Source organism: Notothenia rossii (genome assembly GCF_949606895.1).
Source record: "Notothenia rossii genome assembly, chromosome: 6".
Taxonomy (NCBI): Eukaryota; Metazoa; Chordata; class Actinopteri; order Perciformes; family Nototheniidae; genus Notothenia; species Notothenia rossii.
In genome coordinates, this window is record NC_136909.1 from 83,577,634 (window position 1) to 83,595,133 (window position 17,500).

The 17,500-nt window shown below is 42.0% G+C and overlaps 1 protein-coding gene across 1 annotated transcript; it reads left to right on the forward strand.

The window, feature by feature from the left end:
* The first annotated feature begins 13,876 nt into the window (after positions 1 to 13,876).
* On the forward strand, positions 13,877 to 16,728 carry foxg1b (forkhead box G1b). The gene has a single exon (XM_079687533.1). The coding sequence runs from the start codon at positions 14,125 to 14,127 to the stop codon at positions 15,271 to 15,273; it is 1,149 nt and encodes a 382-aa protein (XP_079543659.1). The 5' UTR covers positions 13,877 to 14,124; the 3' UTR covers positions 15,274 to 16,728.
* Positions 16,729 to 17,500: the final 772 nt, after the last annotated feature.

The following is a 17,500-nucleotide window of genomic DNA, read 5'->3' on the forward strand; positions in this document are numbered from 1 at the left end:
TGTTATTATGGGAGAATTACTATTCTTGTGGTACTACTGCCTTATTTGGCCCATATTGAGCAGAGCATATTAAGACCAAAACTCATGTACAACAACTTCCTTACTTGCAATAAATAAGCATTAATTAGAGGGTTATTGACTCAACTAATGGCTTATTACTTGTAGAATATGGTCATGTAGAATAAGGCATTAATAAGTGTTTTATAATGATTAATAAAGAGCCAATATACTGCTGATATGCATGTTCATTAACAGCTAGGTGATGGTTAATTTGTGTACCTTAATATAAAGTGTTACCAAAGATGCATATTTGAACTTTAGACACAACCAGGTTCAGTGATTTCCCTGCTTTCAATCCTTATGCTAAGCTAAGATAACCATGCTGAATATATCTCCAAAAAGTAGAACAATTCCTTTAATACAGTTTGATTAAAAATGTCTGCATTGTTTACACAGCAACGAACAGGTTGGATTCAATCTGCACTAATTTCCTTCAAACACCAATTAGTGACCATATGCTGCATATTGCAAATCCTAAAACACTCCCTCTTTAAGATACTCGCATCTGCACGCATGCATGAACAAACACACTCACCAACCTGGCACTACACACCACACACTACAGTAACTCACAAGCCTAGGTTTCATCACTGTTTGGCCAATGTAGGTCAGTGTGTGAGCATCCCAAACACAACAGAGGGGGAGAGGGGGGAGGAGAAGGAGGGAGGGAGGGAGGGAAAAAAAAAGATCCCAGAATGAATCAACCAAATGTTTTGATTTGCAACGGACGCTGCGTTTTCTGCCTCGTGGCAACATGGGTACACTGTGTCTGTGCCAGGCCTTCCTCCTCCTCTTCCTCCTCCTCATTCTCTCAATGACGAGTGTGTACATGCTTCCTTGCACTTTAATGTGTATGTATGTGTGGGAAAAGCCTTGGGCGGGTTGCATGTATGAATGCGCTAGTACATACATCTAGTGTGTGTGTGTGTGTGTGTGTGTGTGTGTGTGTGTGTGTGTGTGTGTGTGTGTGTGTGTGCGTGTGTGTGTGTGTGTGTGTGTGTGTGTGTGTGTGTGTGTGTGTCTTGGTATGGAAGAAGCTATATGTGTGTGTTCGGTGGGTGTTTCCACTCTAACACCCGGTGCTATTTATAGCCGTAAACTTCAGATGACCCCGAAGCTGCCGGCGAGTCAATCTGATTTCATTTGGCGGCTCTGGCTGTAATAATATCGGCAACACGAGGACCCGGGTCCATCTCCTCGCTGCACTATGCTCCAGAGGGAGTCACCGCGGTACATTACATTACATTGCATCTAGCTGAGGCTTTTATCCAAAGAGACTTACAATAAGTGCATTCCACCAAGAAGATACAACCTTGAAGGAAACAGAATCATATAAAAACATCAGGTTTCATAGAGCTAAAACATTTCAAGTGCTACTCAACTGGCTTTAAATAAGCAAGTCCTTTATTAGTATATAAGTGCTTTGTTAGTAATTCTATCGCTCGAAGTGGAGTCGAAAGAGATGAGTTTTCAGTCTGAAGAAGATGTGTAAGCTTTCTGCTGTCCTGATTTCAATGGGGAGCTCATTCCACCATTTTGGAGCCAGGATAGCAAACCCACGTGTTTTTGCTGATGGGAACTTGGGTCCCCCTCGCAGTGCGGGTGCAGCGAGCTGTTTGGCTGATGCAGAGCGGAGTGCACGTGCTGGGGTGTACGGTTTAACCATGTCCTGGATGTAGGAAGGGCCAGATCCATTCACAGCATGGTACGCACGTACCAGTGTCTTGAAGTGGACTCTAGCAGTTACTGGAAGCCAGTGAAGGGAGCGGAGGAGCGGCGTGGTGTGGGAAAAGTACGCCCGCAGTACGGCCGCCTCGCTCCTAACGTGCTTTGACAAGAAGTAAGTCCCCTTCCACTGTCCTCATTTCTCCACGGAGACTCCCCCCTCTTCCTTGTAAAGCAGTTTAGTTTAAACTTTAAACCATCTCTAGCATCATGTCAAACCGGATAAGCAAATATTAAACTGTACGCAGACGATACTGTCATATCTGTCACAGTTTGTTTGAATTCGCGCGCATGACAGACGGGCGTAGGTACCTGAAAAGAAAAAATCAGGTTGAGAGGTCTTTGTCAAACATTCATCGAGAGCGTTTGCAATGCTTGGAAATCTGTTTTTGGTGACGGCAGCGGCGGCTACGACCACGCAACCCTCGAAACAGCTCTGACAGAGGTCAGTCAGAGAGGTCAGGGTTACGGTGGTCGCGTTTGGACGGCAACTCATGCTTGAAAAACAACGATGATGATCCTTCATACTGACTGACAGAATGTCGGATCCCATCATGGTTTTCCACAAACTATCGATGAATAATTTGACACAATTTTCCTGGTTCAAGAAGCAGTAAAGCGGTCTGAGGGTATTCAGGTTTCTATGATTTCTGAACACACTTATGATCAGAACAAAGCTCTTTGTGATATTTTGTTCAATAAAGACTGAACTTAGCCTACATAAAATGTGATAAAAGTATAAAAAATCATTTCCTGCCGCCTTTAAAAACACCAGGTTGTAGTTTCGTCTTTGACTGAGAACTACAACTAGTATTGCCTTTGCTTCGGTCAAAGATAATTTGAGGTTTTGAGGGTAAAGTATTTGAAAGTGTTGAGAGAAAATGATCGGTATAGGGTTAAACACAGTATGGTTGTGGTGAAATAAACACACACATGTCAGTGTACGTCCTGAACATGATGTACATGCAGTTTGTTGGACGATTTCATTCAAACTGACAAAAAATATCCAAGCTGCAGACACTTAAAGAACCATCTGGGAACTGAGTGTGTAATCCTGCCCGTGTTGATGCCTCGCTTTTCCCATTTAGCTCAATTTACACATGTAGCCATCGATGTACATGTGTGCATGGGAGCCTGTTACATCATTATTTTATACTGCAATATCACCAGGGACGTGCACAGACATTTGGAGGGGCTATTGCTCTAAACTGGAAAAAGGGCCTTCCCCCGATAAAAAACACAAGACCTTTTGAAAATTGTAACTTGTTTTTAATGTAAAAGAAATCAAACGATTATTTCATCAACTAAATTGAACAGTAATTCACATCTCATAACAAAATAAGCGGTAACTTGATTTTAAAAATTAAAACCAGAGACATGTTTTGTTTTGTGGTCAATATCTCATCAAAAATATCTAATGTTAGTAACTATTAGAGACAATTCTGTTCTAATGTAGTTTGACCATTGTAACTGCTGTGAAGACCAGACATACTGATAAAATAGGGCCTCTAACTAATTATCTTAAACTCAAATAAACTCACTAATTAATTAAACCAGTTCAATACGCATTATTCTTATTCTTATTCTTATCATTCTTTATGAGTGCAGCCAGTGACGGTAAGATATCTAATTACTTATTTATTTAGTATTCCATAACTTAACAGATGGTCAAACTAAAGTGGTAGAGACATGGCAGAAATCCTACAATGGAGCGGGACATTGAACTGTTCACCCGTGAGAGGGCAATCAAGAAAAGAGAGCGAGCGTTCCCGTTGAGGAAGTTTACAGATGAAAAGACTCAAAAAGACAGAAGCACAATAACAACAAGTAGGCTATATTTAGGTGTTTTTTTGTAAATAACCGACGGTATAAAGAGGAAGTAAAGTCCCCTGGTTTGTCCCTTATACCCTAACTGCGCCATGAGACAACTCAAAATCAAGTTTCCAAAATCCGACACGGTCTTAACGCACCGGCAGATGACAGAGCTGACGAAGTGTGTTTTCCGCAGCGAGACGCTACAATACTAATTGTGGGCTTATCATGTTGATTCGGCCACAACAGAACAAAGAAAAAGAAACTCTTGCTCTCTCCAGACGGGCAGGTCAGCCAAAAAGGCCAAACGGGCCGTTGCCCGGGCAACATTGGCCCGTACCTGTGCAGGACCCTGAATATCACTATTTAAAGGTGGGCTAGGTCATTGACTTCAGAAACACATGAAATGCTTTGACAATAAACAAATTAAAACAATTCACCTCTGGAAGCCGTAGTACTGTAAAAAGCACGACCAATCATCTGAGCCGGCCCGGCTAAAGTAACTGGATGGCCTACCTGCCTGTCAGGCTTCCATCTGTGTACAAACTTATCTCGTGCCCTCATTGGTCATGTGCTCGTTCGTGTGTGTTGGAGGAGGGGCTCTGTAAGGAAGTCTGAAGGAAGTGGCAGATTTTTTTCGGCTGCGTACTTTCAAATTCTAGCGCACTTGAGTGTTTCTCCGGTCTACCCTACCTTTAATATGGGGGATTAATGATTTACCGGAAATACACAGCACACATAAAAGAAAGAGCTTACGGATTTAATACTTTGCAACCACCAAGTTTTCATCAGTCAGGTGAAACATTTCAATTGGTTTCATCATTGCAAGTATTGCTAATACCGGAGCTACAGAATCATACACATCGTACAGATATATTTGTATCAACCCAGTTTCCACTTGGTATGAACATGTGACCTGTACTTAGTGTTAGATCAGGAACAAGTCATGCAGCCAGTTTAACGTTTATCAGAGATTAAAAATACGTTGTCACTGACTCCTGGCTGGTACTAGGATGGGTTAAATGCAGTGGCCAAATTTCACTGTGTGTGCTGTGTGCTCTGCATGTGTGACCCTCCCAATTCTATTCTATTCTAAAATCGTATATGTGGCTCCGAAAGCTACTGCTACAGAAACTAGAGGATTTTATCATCGAGATTAACACAAGGTTGAGCAACGCAAGAAACAATATAAAAAGACAACATCAACTTCTAGAAAATGCTGTGATAAGATTTGTATGAGTTTTAGTCACGTGAAGTCCTGGATCTGAGTCCTGGACTTCGAGTCGTGGCTGAACCTGTCACTGTGGTCCTGCCTGACTCTCATCATACTACTTCCCTGATGGCTCCCACAGGATTGTTGATTCTTATTATAGACACATGCATTTCCAAACATTTGGTCTACCTATGTTGTAAATGTATTATCTTTTCAATTTACACACGGCATCTATTGCACGTCTGTCCGTCCTGGGAGATGGATCCCTCCTCTGATGCTCTCCCTGAGGTTTCTCCCATGTTCCCCTTTAAACTGTGGGTTTTCTCTGGAAGTGTTTCCTTGTACGATGTGAGGGTCTAAGGACAGAGGGTGTCGTATTGTCATACTGATATTCTGTACAAACTGTGAAAACCACTGAGACAAATGTAACATTTGTGATATCGGGCTATATAAATAAACATTGATTGATTGATTGATTGATTGATTGATTGATTGATTGATTGAAGAAGCTGAAAGAGCCAAGACTCAATACAAATGTGGAGCTCAGGGCTTATGGGTGGGACACAAAACACAGGATTTTCCCCAAGGAGATAGGTGTTCACTTTCGATAACCATCATAAAGATCACAATGTTATCTTTTACTTGACAAAATAAGTTATTTTAACCCATTCTACAATCTCTTTATAAACCTAAACAATTTATAGTTTTGTTTTTCAAAACCTAAAGAAGCCGTAGTTTTTTGTCTAAAGGAGTTTTACCATATGTTTCAATTTGTTGATATAAACTATCATTTGGTTTTGATGGTCAACTCAGTACCCTGCAAATCTCAATTGTTAAACACTCCAAATGACACACAGAGTAGGACAACGTACCTAAAACTACTTCTACCGGCTGCCCTATCTAACAACACTTAAAGTGGACCTATCATGCTATATTTGAATAATATAATGTAGGACCATACCTATATAAGGCATATTTATACTTTTTATTTTTCAAAATACCAAACAGATCGTGCATTTTAGCCATTCCTCATTTCGCTCAATTTAACACTGTCTTTGCATGGGCTGATTCTGTGAGAACATCACCATCTACAGGCCTGGCATATGTACTACAGCGTCTCCAGCGCTTTCGAACGGCAAAGTCCGTGGCTGTCTCCTCCTGATTGGTGGAGTTGGCCCAATAGCCGTAGCGCCACTTCTGTGATGTCATAGAAGTGTTCAAATCTGGATCAGTCTGTATCAGATCCGTTGCAGCCCCTTTTTAAGAGATTTGGGTATGGAGGAAAATAGAGAGGGTTGTGTTTTGTGACACTTGGTGAGTTCCCTGGAACACCGGGGACACATATTCATGTATAAAAGACGTACAAAAGTGCATTTTGCATGATAGGTCACCTTTAAGAAATAAAGATCGAACACATTTGAGAAAGTCCTCTTCCTGCGGACACAAACACTGCTTGAAAGCATCCTGTAAACAGGTGCAAACAGAGGAAAGGAGTTGAACTTCTGTCCATTCAGCAAACTATCATACGCTAAATGGACAGGTTTCTTGTAGGATATGTGATGCCCAATTGACGATTCTCAGACCAATCAGTGTTCTGTAGTATTACATTACATCACATGTCATTTGTTACACACTTTTGTCCAAAGCGACTTACATTCAGTCCTGTGGACAATCCCCACAGGAGCAATTTGGGGTGAAGTGTCTCAGGGACACAACGACATGCTGACTACAGTGGGACTCGAACACGCTACCCCCTGATTTGAAGTCCAGCACACTATTCACTGAGCCACAGCCGCCTAGTATCTTGAGAACACATTTTATTATGGACTCGGCTTGTTTTAAACCAAAGTTAAGGTGCTTATACCAAGTACCAGCTTCTATCGATAACTTTTCCAAATGTAAAAACTAAAATAGAGCAAGTGGAGTCATACTCAAGCAGTGAAAATGCTTCATAAGGTGAGAGTCATGTGACCAAGAAAGGTAGCAGAGAAACAACAAGAGCTAGCAGGCTTAGCTATCACTGCTCAAACGCACTACAAGTTGTATTATAAAAAGCAGTACTGAGAACTGTTTCTGCTTCTAGACATTAGAAGAATGGGGAACAAAAAGAATAACAACTCAACGCTAAGTCAGAGAAGTTAGGAATAAATACAAAAAATAGAGCAAATGGTTTTGTGTCTCAAACACTAATGTAGAAAGGAGTGCTGTAGCTCCCATTATTCTTCCTCTCTGATCTTATCTCAGAGTGACCCTAGGTGAAAATTGATGAGAAGACATTTAACGCTATTCACTTCTTCCTAAAAATCAGGAGTTGAACCTAAAGTTTCTAACGGTCTTTATGTGCAGCAGAAGAAGATGTACTGTAGAAAGAAAGCTGGAGGTAACATCAGGTCTCCGCTCTCCGCTTCAAAGGAGAGCTCATGATGGCTGGCGAGTGAACGGAGAGTCAGCCAAGTTCATGTTTTGTGAGAGCCGAGTCATGATCACCTAACTATTTAAAGCTGCTCATAACTACTTGTGCTGTTTTGGCAACAGTTCAGTAATCTGTGCAGCTGGTGCCAGCGCGGCCAGGGGAAGAACTGACACCACGGAGCAGCACTGAAACTGAGTGAGCAAACAGAAGAGGAAGAAAAGAGTTCTGCAAGGTTCTTCTGCACAACAGGAACCAAAGGAACCGTTGGACTTGTAAGGAAGTCCTTCATGAGACAACTTTATTTAATGGAGCTCTCAGTTGTAGCAGAAAGACATACAAAATATTGACTTCTATGACAGAGTGAAAAACTCAGCAAGTCCTCATGTTTAAGAGGATGAACAAGCTCTAAAATAACTCAATCCCTTCAGTCTAAGCCAGGGGTGTCAAACTCAATTTCATCGCAGGCCACATTAGTATTAGGGTTGCACTCAAAGGACCGGTTGTAACTTTAAGACTATAAAAATACATATATAAATATATAATATATATAAAACAATGTATTATATTACATTATTGCCTCTGCATTGGATTATTATCGGATAGGGTAATAACTTCATAATTAACTACGTCTGAAAGCAGAAGTCTAGGGCAAATAATTGCAAGTCTCTTCAGTGCGCATGTCACAAAATAAGATGCATCGTGGGATATGTAGTTTACGGGCAATGTGCTTCTCTAAAGCGGCATGTAACCGTATAATAAACGTATTATATTCTTTGCAAGCTCTTGTGGGCCACAGAAAATGAGGTTGCGGGCCGGATTTGGCCCCCCGGGCCTTGAGTTTGACCCCCCTGGTCTAAGCTGTACCATGTTTGTTTGGTGTCCATTTAAAAAGTTAGACTGCTTATATGCTAAGCCAAGGTGGCGACCATGGTAAACATTAAACCTGCTAACCGTTGTCTTTGTGAGCATGCTGGTGCATTTAGCTTCACTGCGCAGTTAGCACGTCTGCAGAATAGTATTCACCTCTTTGATAGATCTTTTTACCACAACATTATTTAAGATCAAGATCACAGGAAATCCTTCAACCTTACTCAGTTTAACGCTAGGACCAGGACACACCAACAGACAATTTCCGACCTTCCTTGAGAATCATTCTGATTGACTGTTCAGATTTAGCACATTTACCACAAGTCATAGGCGCGTTCACACCAGAGTGCTTTTGCCCGTACTTTTCCCGTTTAGTTCCGTTAGTACCCCTTATGTTGCGTTCACACCAAAAAGAGTACTCATGCGGCTTTCACACCAGCGCTTTTCCCTTTCTAGCTCCGAGCTAGAGCTTTTCTGGTTCAGCTCCGGTTTCCTTTTTCTGCTCCCGCTTTGTTCACACCACTCAGAGCCGGGATGGTGCTGCCGCTGCTGCGTCATGACGTCACCGTTTACATCGCTGATTTGCTCCCCAACGGCGCTCACAACAACAACAACGGGGGACTGCGCCGGGTTGATGATCGTGTTGCTTTTAAAGCAAAGCCAGATTAAATTAAATAACGACTTCTCCAACCTTATACTTTTCAACCCGTGCAGCCCATGTATGGATTCCATCTGATAGCTGCTATAATACAAAACAAAACGTCTGCCTCTCTCCACAATGATCAGTAACAGTGAACGGATGGTCAAAGTAAGGTACAAATAAACAGAATCACACGAAGCCTGGTTAGTGTTGTCTGACTTTATAAAGTGTGTTTCTTTTTATATGTGTGTGTGGTTGCCTTCTAGTCACTTTGCTCAGCGCTACTGCTTGTAGGCAGGCATGACGAGACTCTTCAGTCGACCCATGTTCAGGGGAGGTGGGTTTAGTTTCCTGCAGGCGTTGACGTAAGAGAGACGCAAGCGACGCCGTCTCTTAGCTCCGAAGCTCTTGCTTCTAGGCCGACAATTATTTGGAGCTGGAAGTGAACCGGATTCCAGAGCTAAGAGGCGGCGCCGCTGCGGTGTGAACAGGAAAAAACAGTACTTTTCAGGCTCCAGCTCCGAGCCGGCGCTGAAAACGCGTTGGTGTGAAAGGGGCATTAGTGCCGGGAACTTTTAACCCCATTTTCAGTGCCTGCTAGAGAGATGGTACCAAAAAAGTACCAATTTCTATTGGCCGGGCGAATTGCAAACTACGCCCCGTAAAACTCTGAAAAGTTTTCTGAAGCTGCCATTGTATTTGCGGGATTAGCATTATTAACATTAGCCCCGCGCATCAACGTAGAGAGACTAACTTATGGCAACACAAAAAAAAACATGGGACCCTTGGAGATGAGGAGGTGTCGGCATTCTGGTGATTTACTCGGAAGGCTTCAGTAGAAGCTGCTGGGAGTCCCAGCAGCTTCTACTGAAGCCAGTCCCTAACTCCGGGGACTTCCGGCTGGGGACTTCCGGCGGCAGTATACGCTGTGAAGTTGTTTGCGGCCTGCCAGTAAACCTAAAGCAGAAGAAGAAGAAGTGACGTCAGCGGCTCATTTGCGTAATCTTCCCTCAGGGAACTTATTCCGGTGTGAACGCGATCTGTACTTAGAGCTCTGAGGAGTGCCGGGGCACTAAGTGCCGGCACTAAGTACGGCAAAGTGTGTGAAAGCGGCTATTGATGTCAATTAGGTGTTTCTGGGCCTTAGGACTGCATTAAGACAAACTTTAGCTCTGCCTGAATTCGCAGGAATATGATGTGATCGGGCAAAGCAGGCATTCATCAATCAAGAGTGCAAGTGCACAGTCCTTGTTGATTACTTTTGTAACATTTACCACATTCCAGCTGTTTAACATGCAATCTCTAGAGTTGTTACATCATTTTTGTTGGTGATACAACTCCTTTTCTGTAACATCCCCTTTCAATTTGTGTCTCAGATGGGGTTAATGTGTTTGTCTTCATGTGTCAGTCCTATAATGAAACGGAGACGTGTCCAGAGGTGGACCCTGCCTCTCAGCGTTCTGCCTCACTGAGATGGATGTAAGTTCTCCTTCCGTTGCAAGCTTTACAGTACAGCTTACCTTACTATATAAGAGGTTAAGCCCATTGACTTTAATGTTAGCGCATGTTGAATAGTATAGAGTAAAGCAGCATTTGAAGCTTGGCTTTGTTGAGGTTGTCTTTAAAGTTAATAATCCCTGAGATGTTTCCCTTGAATAATACTTGTGGTGGTCTTAATACTAAAAACATTTTACTCACAAAGTCAGACAATCTGACAAGTTGGGAACACACCAACAGTTAATCTAAAGCTCATGGAGGTAAAACTGAGAAAGAGAGTGCTTGACTAGTCACAAATGATCCATTAATGCAAAGAAAGACCCTTTGGTTTAGTTACCCACAGTTACAAAAGGTAGCTGTTCTGTTCGAAGTTCCTGGATATCAGAGTTACAGTTACTTTTTACTTTTGTTTTTTTACCCTGAAAAATTACCAGCCAAAATGCTGGTTCATATTATAGTTAATTAAATCTGTGTGAGTGTGAGTGTGAGTGTGTGTGTGTGTGTGTGTGTGTGTGTGTGTGTGTGTGTGTGTGTGTGTGTGTGTGTGTGTGTGTGTGTTAGCCTCTTACTTCACGCCTGTGAACACAGCCCAAACCTTTGCCTTTGTTTGGAGGTTCAGTTCCAGTTTAACAGAAACACCATCTGGCACAAAAACGCAGCGCAGATTTAATACGGCAGATTGGGGGAGGAAGACACGTGTGTGTGTGTGTGTGTGTGTGTGTGTGTGTGTGTGTGTGTGTGTGTGTGTGTGTGTGTGTGTGTGTGTGTATAATCTGGATTTCAGCTCTGTTTGCATACAGAATCTGCAGATAGTGTAAACAAACAGCGATCATGGGCTCAGCGTGTCAATAGTGCAGCTCAGAAAACCTTAAATTATACAATATACATTTTGATTTAATTTGTTAAAAAGCAGCACATTTTCTAAGAGGATTAGCTGTAGCTAGAAAAGTCTAGTGATCACTGTAATAGTCATTTTCAGCTTTTTTTGACTGGGCTATATAGAAACAACTATTTATTTATAGAATAAATCCATCGAGGCCTTTTGGACTGGATGGAGAATATTAAGAACTTTATTTTTAAATGTTTATTGATTTTCAGATGATGAAACATTAGAAAAAACAGTTTTTGCTGAAAAGGAAAGAGTTATCTCAGGGACTCTGGTTTCTTTTTTTATTTCCAATCTCACGGAAAATATGGAAATATTAAACACCTAGCTTTTTTTGTTAATGCCTACAAGGTGGAATACGAAAATCAAATAACTGCTGTTTTAAAAAGCAGCCCCTATTAACTTCAATTCATCCAGATTTGTCTCAGTTTTTTGATTCTGTGTTGAATGTGGAAGCATGCCATAAAAGTTCAATTCATGTACAAATTATTATTTTGTGATTTAAGTATTTAAAGTCCTTCAGAGCGATGCTGCCTAATCATTACAGAGCATTAAGCTCAGTTCTAAAGAGAGCCTCTGTAAGTCCGGTTCAAGTCACACATCATTCTGGAGCTACTTAAAGTAAAGCTCTACACAGCCCAGAGTTAAACGGTTTATAGATGGACTACGATCAATTATATTCCTGCATGAAAACAATAACCTCATTAAACACATGCAACCAGTCAGATAACAGAGCCTAAGGCAGAGAGACATTTACAACCTAATGCACCGTGGCAGATAGCCTTACAAACACAACACCATGCAGCCAACACACACACATACACACACACACACACACACACACACACACACACACACACACACACACACACCCACACACACACACACACACACACACACACACACACACACACACACACACACACACACACACACACACACACACACACACACACACACACACACACACACACACACACACACACACACACAATTTGTTGCTCGTTTCCCTGCTTTCTCAAACAATAATCTACATTTTTCCACTGCAAAGCTCTCTTGTTTGGGCAGGGTTTTAGTTAAGAATAATACTTATTATCAGAGATAGTATTTCACTAAAAACGGTTGCGTTCATCTATTGAACAAAGCACAATGACCTGAGTTACAAAGTGTATTCTGTACTTCCTGCAGAGAGATGACACACATGTATTTTCTATCTGACAAAAATAAAACTACAGAGTTACTGATGCTGTTTCAAAAAGATCCACAGACGTCCTGCAGATAATACAAGTATGTAAAAGTTCCTTATATTCTCTGTGTAATTCCACAGAGAACACTGCAACAGATGAAAACACGCCACATTCAAAATGTAGGCTACATTTTAAATAATGCATTAAATGAGGGAATGTACACAGTAGTAAAAGTGTTAAGGTCCCCTGAGTCCCATCTTTAAAATGAACACTGTTATTTATGTATTTGACCGTAGATTATTCTAACATACATTTACAATTCTGGTGGAGATCACTGTATCTGAAAGCACTAAATATGTCAGGATGAATTCAAGGCAAATACATATATATTTTATCATTTGATAAATTGTGAAGCCTGGGTTGTACAATTATTTTGGATAAATACTGAGGTGAAGCGTCTGAATGCCCCCGACTTGGAAAAAGCAATTCATATAACTTTTGGTTTTAGTTTACATGACATGAGAATTACCCATAGCCATGATGTGGTACTTTGAATACTTTCCGTTATTTTATTTTCACCAAGCAAATTTATTTTGCATGAAAACAGACCTTAAAAAGTGTAATTTGGGCATTTCTGTACAATCTAAAGTCTTAAATCACAGTATCACCTGTAAAAATATAAAGGACATGACCTTAGTATCCTTAATGGCTTCAATTAATATTTGAAATAGGATGATATAGAGAAAATATGAACTGTGAAATGTAATGAAAATGTAAATGAACTGGAAAACAAATTTTAAGAAATATTTCAGTGAACAATCAGGTTTAAAATGGTTAACACCCGAAGTCTCTTATCTATTATTATTATTATTATTATTATTATGATTATTATAATTGTAACAGTCTGTGCACTACCATCCTTCAGACACGTCGAACCACTTGGACAATTGATTTCTGCTGCACTACTTGATATTACCAACAGGAGGCACTCAGGCCACAGCTTCAGATCTGCCGCCTCTGGGCTGTGTGTGTGTGTGTGTGTGTGTGTGTGTGTGTGTGTGTGTGTGTGTGTGTGTGTGCGCGTGTTTGTGTGTGCGTGTGTGTGTTTCCACAATGATTTTGTGGATCACACACACACACACACACACACGCACGCGCACGCACACACACACACACAGGGAGCGTGCACGCGCTGTGTTTGCCAATATGAATTGAAGCTATTACTGTCGTTGGGAAAACAAAGCCGAGGACACTGTGCGCTTTTACGCACAAGCTAAGAATGGGATTTTACGCACAAATGCACACGATGCACGGCACAGTCACACCAACAAATTTAACGAAGAGGTGCACGCGCATGAATACCGAAAGAGAGAGAGAGAGATTAAAAGAGAGGAGGGGATATAAATGACACGTTTGTGTTGTTGGAGACATTAAAGGTCGTCCATTTGGAGACAGAAGGGAAGAAAAGAGGATTTATTTATAAAAAATCAGCAAGTTGTTGAAGCTCCTCCTCTCTGTGATGTAGAGTCGGAACCTCCTTAATTACTAATTTCTCTACATCCAAGCCAAGCTCTCTCTCTCCCTCTCTCTCTCTCTCTCTCTCTCTCTCTCTCCACCCCCCTCTCTCTCTGTCTGTCTCGCTTCTCTCCCTCCACTCCTCCATCCATGCCTCTCTCATCCTGACCCTGCTTTCTCTCTCCTCTCTGTCTCTTTCGTTTCCAGACAGGATAACGGAGGTGGACGAGCTTGGAGTGCTATTGTTGTTATTTTTTTTTATTATTAATATTATTTATTCCTCGTTTTTCGGGGGACCCGTCACCGGGTATGGAGGATGTAAAAGACCCGCCGACCGTGCACCGGTCCTCCTCCTTCAGTATCAAGAGCCTCCTGCTGCCCTCCAAGTGCGACAGACCGGACCCCGTAGCCGCTGCAGTGGTGGGAATCCCCGGGACCTTCTCTCCCTCTCCGGGCTCCGAATCTGACAAGTCTCTGGAGGAGGTGGACTCTAAGTCTCTGGACCCCCTGGAGGTGGCTTTGGACCCCGAGAAGCCGGACAAGCAGGAGGACCAGGAGGAGGAAGGTGGAGGAGGCGCCAAGACCACACCGAACACTAACGGTAACAGTACCGTGAAAAACGGGAAATATGACAAACCTCCGTTCAGCTATAACGCCCTGATCATGATGGCCATCCGGCAGAGCCCCGAGAAGCGGCTCACGCTGAACGGGATCTACGAGTTCATCATGAAGAACTTCCCGTACTACCGGGAGCACAAGCAGGGCTGGCAGAACTCCATCCGTCACAACCTGAGTCTAAATAAGTGCTTCGTGAAGGTGCCCAGGCACTACGACGACCCGGGGAAGGGGAACTACTGGATGCTGGACCCGAGCAGCGATGACGTTTTCATCGGAGGGACAACCGGGAAGCTCCGTCGGCGCTCCGCCACCTCCCGGGGGAAACTGGCGATGAAACGCGGGCTGCGCTTCGCTCCTCTCGGCTTGGGGATTAACGAGCGGGCAAACAACCCGCTGTACTGGCAGATCTCTCCGTTTCTCTCCCTGCACCATCACCACCACCACCACCCGCACTACAACGGATCCTCACCCGGGTTTTTGAACCAGGCGGGCGGGTACGGGTCGCTGCTGCCCGCCGTGGAGCAGCTGGGTAACGGGGACCTGGGGCGCTCCATCCTGGGGAACAGTTACGGGATGAGCACTTCTCCGGTGGGGCTGCTCTCCGGACAGACTGCCGGGTACTTTGTCTCAGGGACCGGACACTCAGGGCAGCCCGGAGGAGGACCGCCACCCCCTCCGCACCTCCAGCAGGGGTACGGCGGCCTGACAAGCAGCAGCTCCCCGCAGCACCTGCTCTCGGACTCCCTGAGAAACAGCTCCTTCTCCCCGGGCGTTTCCGCGGGGTTCCCCGGGGTGTTGTCCCATCAAAAGAGGGTGACCCCTAACGCTTTCCTAAACTGACCACCCCCCCCCCCCCACCCTGGGACGAGGACGCACAAAATATGTTAAGGGCATAATAATAAGTGGTAAATATCAAACAATGATCGCAAAAAATATATATGAAGTGTTTTTTTGGCCATATTTTGCCCCGAAGAGCATCGGGTTTATTTTGATGATTTTATTTTCTTGTTTGAAAAAAGGGACAAACTTTTGTTACCCGCGGGTTGTACAACTGTAAACTAGACTTGCCAAAAACGCTTTAAGAATAATTCAAGCTATTTATATCTTGTACAAAGATTTTCAGTACTTTCTTTGAGTCTTTTATTTATGTTTTGTATTTATTGTACAATGTATTTAAATTCTATTCGTCAGTGTATACTTATCAGTATTAAGGATTATGGGATGGGGAGGGGGGTGAAATAAGACATACAGGGTTAATAATAATTATTTATGAATTTTGAGACAATCAAGGAGAAAAACAGACAATCAAAACGTTTTTCTTTTCTCTTTTTATGAGGGAAAAAACGTTTGAATATAGGTAAATAATGAGTAAATAAAGCCTTAAATCAGCAGAAACAATCAGGGGTTTCGAGAGGAAAAAATAAGCCTACAATCATATCTCTACTCAGGTTTACCCCGGACAGGCCTAACAATAATAATAATCACAATAAAAACAATAACACTGCTCTCTGTGAAGAGTTTCCTTCCAAAATAATGATATCCAGAATAATATTCCCAACATGGCAGAGCCGTAGTAAAGCTATAAATATCCTGGCTGCTGCTTTCAGTGCTAAAAATTGCATTTTGACCTCCCCTTTAAATAAATGGATATAAATGTTTTTGGAATAGAACTCTTCATGTACAATATTATGCAAAACAATGCAGGTGTAACACAAGTTTATGGTTTATGTGTGTGTGTGTGTGTGTGTGTGTGTGTGTGTGTGTGTGTGTGTGTGTGTGTGTGTGTGTGTTAATGTGTGTGTGCAGGCCTGAATGAGCGTAAAAGCTCCTGCGCATGTGCGCTAAGGCCCGCCGCACAAACACAATCTTATTGTTGTTCTTAAAACCATACATTTGAGCAGCTTCTGTGCCGGTGTAACGCCCCGCTAACCTGCTGTTTCCGGGTAAACTTTGTAAAAGTGACCGGTGGAGGATGGAGGCCTCTGGAAGTGTTTTTATTCTGCAGTTTTTTGGGGAAGCTGCTGCAAAAAAAACCTGAGGCCCTGAACCACACACATCCATACAACTGCTGTCCGGTGAAAAACTCGCATCTCCAAAACTTTGTATGTTGTTGCTGTAAATTAATAATAATTATAATAATAATCATAATCAATTTTATAAAGCATGAAAAATCATTCTTGGCTTTGAAAATAGACAACTAATCTCAACTTCATTCATTTATTGAAATTGACTCTGATGCATTTTTTTTTTTTTAGCAATTAACTTGTTCGTTTTTGTTGTTGCACCAAGCTGAAAAACGAGTCCCTAAAAATGCACAACAACAACAGATGGAGATACGAGGTTTTTAACTGCAGTGATAAATATGCAAGGATGTGGAGTAAAATCTGCAGTAATACCGATAGATACCGATATCAATGTGTCATGTGACCGTGTTAACGACACCGAGGTTTCAGAGGAAAGACAACTAGGTTTTGTAAACTCAAAACGGGAACAATTGTTTTCACATTTAATTTCCAAAAATGCATTATTTTGACCTATTCCTGTAAATCTTTTCATTATTTATCAGGTTTCACAAACAGTCTGCTTTTTAGCCCAGAATGTCCAGGTTTTACTACTAAATGTTTTTCCAACACAGCCATGTTTATTTGGAAGTTCTGGTTTTAAGAATCATATTTTTTTTTGGGTTTACTGAAAGATATTTTTTTTATCCTTAATAAATAATACCCTTTAAAGGTTAGTCAGTATTTAATTCCACATAACAAACACTGGCCATTTTACAGTTAAGTCTGTATACTGGCTGATCAAATAATATTAATAAGTATATTTGATGGTAACGTTAGGTTTTCTTTATCAACATTACAAATAATTGGGTCTAAATTTGTGAACCTATTCCCATTTTATTTTCTGACAGTTTACAATGGACATTTAAAACAAAATGCTAAATATCAAAAACCTTGTGATTGCATTAGATTAATAATTCAGTTATTTTTAAAGTAAGCACACCGAATGAAACCCAATCAGGATCAAATATGAGGAAACAAAAGACAACGAAGCAGCAGAAATGTGG